We start from the raw sequence: 5357 nt of genomic DNA, 5'->3' as shown, positions 1-5357 counted from the left end.
CACTATTTTCCCTCAGTCCTCTCATTTTGCACTCACATCTTTTCATTGTCACCTCACACCTCTCATGTTCACCTCAGTATATACATGTTTGTCATCTCCCTTATATATAGTATACACCTGTATGTCATCTCCTGTATATAATATATACCTGTATGTCATCTCCCCCGTATATAGTATATACCTGCTGTGTCATCTCCCCTGTATATAGTATATACCTGTTTGTCATCTCCCCTGTATATAGTATATACCTGCTGTGTCATCTCCCCTGTATATAGTATATACCTGTATGTCATCTCCCCTGTATATAGTATATACCTGCTGTGTGTCACCTCCCCTGTATATAGTATATACCTGTATGTCATCTCCTCCTATATCTAGTATATACCTGTATGTCATCTCCTCCTGTATATAGTATATACCTGTGTGTCATCTCCCCTGTATATAGTATATATCTGTGTGTCATCTCCTCCTGTATATAGAATATACCCGTATGTCATCTCCTCCCATATATAGCATATACCTGTATGTCATCTCCTCCTGTATATAGTATATACCTGTAGGTCATCTGCTCCTGTATATAGTATATACCTGTGTGTCATCTCCTCTTGTATACAGTATATACCTGTATGTCATCTCCTCTTGTATATAATATGTACCTGTATGTAATCTCCTCTATATAGTATATACCTGTGTGTCATCTCTCCTGTATATAGTATATACCTGTGTGTTATCTCCCCTGTACATAGTATATATCTGTATGTCATCTCCTCCTGTATTAGACCTCGTTCACATGTTATTTGGTCAGTATTTTTACCTCAGTATTTGTAAGCTAAATTGGCAGCCTGATAAATCCCCAGTCAACAGGAAGCCCTCCCCCTGGCAGTATATATTAGCTCACACATACACATAATAGACAGGTCATGTGACTGACAACTGGCGTATTTCCTATATGGTACATTTGTTGCTCTTGTAGTAATCAGATTTTTATTTTTGAAGGATAGTACCAGACTTGAGTGTGTTTTAGGGCGAGTTTCGTTTGTTAAGTTGTGTGTGTTGAGTTGCGTGTGGCGACATGCATGTGGCGACTTTTGTGAGATGAGTTTTGTGTGACGACATGCGTGTAGCAACTTTTTGTGTGTCGAGTTGCATGTGACAGGTTAGTGTAGCAAGTTGTGTGCAGCAAGTTTTGTGCATGGCGAGTATTGCGCGTGGCGAGTTTTATGTGTGGTGCCTTTTGAGTATGTGCAAGTTTTGCGTGAGCCTAGTTTTGCATGTGGCGAGTTTTGAGCGGCGACTTTTGTGTTTCGACTTCGTCCTGTTGTTATATACTGTTGCTAGGTCAGGGACAGCACGAGTTAACAATGTGGGCTGTGCTTGCAGCCACAAGTTGAAAGGCAGTTGCAGCTTCCTCAGAACTGCCTGGCTCATTGAACAGGGCAGATTTATATGACAAAGGGCACTGCTAGGCCTCTGGACAGGAGAGAACTGTTGCCCTGGAATCTACAGGACTGAGGAACAAGGACTAATAGCCTGCACTATATCTTGAGGACTATAGTAGGGTTCCAAGTTTTCGGAGCAGAAGAAAAGGCAAGGCTCACACTTTTCTAACCCACAATTTATCTGCCATACTATTATAATTTTAATAAAATTAATTTAGTTTTAGAACATCTTGAAAAAGATTCCTTCTTATGGTGTTTTTGACATCCTTATTTCTGACACTGTACATGATGCGGTTTAGCATGGTTGTCACAGCTTTGTAGAGGATGGCAACAAACTTGTCCAGGTCTGTAGAAGAAAGGGAATGTGGCAGTAAATACAGAATCATATGGTCCCATAGTAGAAAATCAACACAATAAAGTGAGAGACACATGTGGAGAAGGTTTTATAACTCCGATCAGAAGAATTGATCTACAAGATTGTGTACACCATTTGGACATACGAAACCAAAATCAAAAGAAAGGAAAAAGTTGCTATGATCCCTGCTGTAATAAACATTATTATTTCATGGAGCAAAATATCACTGCAAGCTATCTTAAACAATGGATGAACCTCAAAAAAAAAGTGGTTGAAATGTTTGGAATGGCAGAAAGACAACTGGAAGGTGTAGATAACTTCTAAAATAGAATGGCTAAAACTTGAGATCCATGACGGAGCTGCCATACTGATACACATCTTCTTGCTCGCGATGGGGACATAGTGCAATGATCTACAGATGGCAGCAAATCTATATATATAATTGTCTAAGGGTTTTTCCGTCTGTCTGTCTTTCTGTCTGTCTTTCTGTCTGTCTGTCTGTCTGTCCAGGAAATCCCGCGTCTCTGATTGGTCGAGGCCGCCAGGCCTCGACCAATCAGCGACGGGCACAGTATCGACGTAGAAATCCCACGTCTCTGATTGGTCGAGGCCACCAGCCCTCGACCAATCAGCAACGGGCACAGCGACGATGATGTCATAAAGGACGTAGACATCCCGCGTCTGATTGGTCGAGGCCGCCAGGCCTCGACCAATCAGCAACGGGCACAGTATTGACGTAGATGTCATAATGGTTGCCATGGCGACGATGATGTCATAAAGGTTGCCTCGACCAATCAGCGACGGGCACAGTCTGCCGCGAATTCTGGAATCATCATTGTCCATATGCTACGGGGACATGCATATTCTAGAATACCCAATGCGTTAGAATCGGGCCACAATCTAGTCTATCATAAGTGCCATATTATTAGAATGTTTTAAAAAACAAATTCAATTGAAGAACATCTTGAATTATATTCTTTCTTACAGTGTCTTTGACATCCTTATTTCTGACACTGTAAATGATGGGGTTCAGCATGGGTGTCACAGCTGAGTAGAGGATGGAGACCGACTTGTCTATGTCTGGTGAAGAACGGGAATGTGGCCGCAAATACACAATCTATGGCGACGGGCACAGCGACGATGATGTCATAAAGGACGTAGAAATCCTACGTTTCTGATTCAGCGACAGGCACAGTATCGACGTAGATGTCATAATGGTTGCCATGGCGACGATGATGTCATAAAGGTTGCCTCGACCAATCAGCGACGGGCACAGTCTGCCACAAATTCTGGAATCATCATTGTCCATATACTACGGGGACATGCATATTCTAGAATACCCGATGTGTTAGAATCGGGCCACAATCTAGTCTATCATAAGTGCCATATTATTAGAATGTTTTAAAAAACAAATTCAATTGAAGAACATCTTGAATTATATTCTTTCTTACAGTGTCTTTGACATCCTTATTTCTGACACTGTAAATGATGGGGTTCAGCATGGGCGTCATAGCTGAGTAGAGGATGGAGACCGACTTGTCTATGTCTGGTGAAGAACGGGAATGTGGCCGCAAATACAGAATCATAATAGTCCCATAGTAAAAAGTCACAACAATGATGTGGGAGGTACATGTGGACAGAGCTTTATACCTTCCGTCAGAAGAATTGATCTTCAAGATGGTGGATAGAATATGAAAATATGAAATAAGAATCAAGAGAAAGTTTAAGCTAACTATCATGCCTGCTGTAATATACATTGATAGTTCATGGAGCCAAGTGTCACTGCAGGATATTTGTAAAAATGGAGGTACCTCGCAAAAAAAATGGTTGACATGATGGGAATGGCAGAAAGACATTTGGAAGGTGTAGATCACTTGTATAGTGGAGTTGATGAAGCATGATGTCCATGACGCAGCCACCAAACTGATACACATTCTTCTGCTCATGATGGTGTTGTAGTGCAGCGGTTTACAAATAGCAGCAAATCTATCATATGCCATTACTGTAAGAAGCAAACACTCTGTAGACCCAAAAGCCAAATGAAAATGCATCTGGATGGCACATTCAAGTAGAGAGATGCTCCTGTCCTTCGATAATGTGTTCTTTAGAATTTTAGGCACCACAGTGGTAGAGAAGCAAATGTCAATGAAGGAAAGATTAGTTAAAAAAAAGTACATGGGAGTCTGAAGCTTTGGATTAATAGCTACCACTATGATCAGTAAAAAATTTGCTAAGAGTGTTATCAAATAGATCACCAAGAATGCAAGGAAGCCAATAACCTTCAAGTAAGGAACATCGGACAAACCGAGGAGAATAAATCTGGGCGCAGAGGATTGGTTGAATGTGTCCATAACATACAGTATAAGCAAGAACCTGACATGGACAAAAAAACAAAAATAAAAACTCACTTTTTCGAATTAAAAAAACTCTACCTATTAGATCAAGGAACTCTGAAAATCCATTAGTGAATTTGTTCTGACAGAAGAGCTCATAACTTTTTTTAATCTGTCTTTTTCAAGACTCCTATCATCTGATTTATGACCACATCAAAGTTCTTCTCAACTTTGATGTGGTTAGAAGTCATAAATCAGCACTTTCAGTTCAGTACAATGCATATAAAAGTATGCGAACTCTCTGACACAAGAAACATAGTGATAGATTCTCAGATAACTCCTTTTGCAGCCAACAAAAGACACAGCAACTAAGAGGCAATCAGTGCAAAAGCTTGTTCTGAAACCCGAAAGAAAAAATTATGTTTAGCCAAATGTCCTCAAATGTATTAAAATCCTTTATTGTTATTTACTCCTAAATGTGCTTTCCTTGTGGAAAATGACTAGACCACAGTCACCATGTGATACAAGACAAAGAAAACATTCTGTAATGGGAAATATAATGGGAAAAGTTCACAAAAATGTTCAATATAAAATGATATCGATCCAACATTTTTTATGCGCATGCCCAAAATTAATTCCACCCTATTATCTTGGAAGAGAAAAAAAAAAGATAAAAGTCAGATACCTGAGGCATTAGTTGACTCATATGTTTATTCAAGGTTTTTGATTTGATACCTATGCAGATCTTTGAAGGGGTTCTCTAATCATTGACATTTATAGCATATTGAAATTAAATACCATGCCCCTTAGATGTGGGTCCCAAATATCTTGTGAATGGGGCACCATTGAGTTCTTAGGAATGGAGAGGTGGATAAGGTTGAGTATCTGTTTAAATTCATGCAGAGGGACCTGCACCAGATGCAACTTCCCCTTCAGAAGCATAAATACTAGTAGGGTAGCTGGAAAGTTATGGGTTAAAGATAAATGAAAGACTTAATTCTGACAGAAAGGAGACAATGCCTTAAGTGCATGATGGAGTTATATTATGGTAATAATATACATCACAAGAAATTATGTAAATATTGTTTGAAAATTTGAAATGTCTCTTTGGGGGTGGCTAATGTCTTCAAAGGGAGATTTGTAGTTAAAGTTCTGCGCTGCCGCTAAGATGAATTTCAGGAGAGTATAGTTGATTCACAGTGGTTTTATTCTACGCGTTTCAGGGGTCTC

The 5357-nt window shown here is 39.7% G+C and overlaps 1 protein-coding gene across 1 annotated transcript; it reads right to left on the bottom strand.

Moving 5' to 3' along the window:
* Positions 1-3130: 3130 nt before the first annotated feature.
* On the bottom strand, positions 3131-4161 carry LOC138658002 (olfactory receptor 5G3-like). Its single transcript, XM_069745586.1, has one exon. The coding sequence runs from the start codon at positions 4143-4145 to the stop codon at positions 3186-3188; it is 960 nt and encodes a 319-aa protein (XP_069601687.1). The 5' UTR covers positions 4146-4161; the 3' UTR covers positions 3131-3185.
* Positions 4162-5357: the final 1196 nt, after the last annotated feature.

The sequence above is a fragment of the Ranitomeya imitator genome, chromosome 1 (assembly GCF_032444005.1).
Source record: "Ranitomeya imitator isolate aRanImi1 chromosome 1, aRanImi1.pri, whole genome shotgun sequence".
Classification (NCBI taxonomy): domain Eukaryota; kingdom Metazoa; phylum Chordata; class Amphibia; order Anura; family Dendrobatidae; genus Ranitomeya; species Ranitomeya imitator.
This window is presented reverse-complemented; position numbering and strand designations above follow the sequence as displayed.

Excerpts from the sequence above, each read along its gene's own strand:
- LOC138658002 (XM_069745586.1), bottom strand. The coding sequence starts at position 4,145 with ATGGACACATTCAACCAATCCTCTGCGCCCAGATTTATTCTCCTCGGT.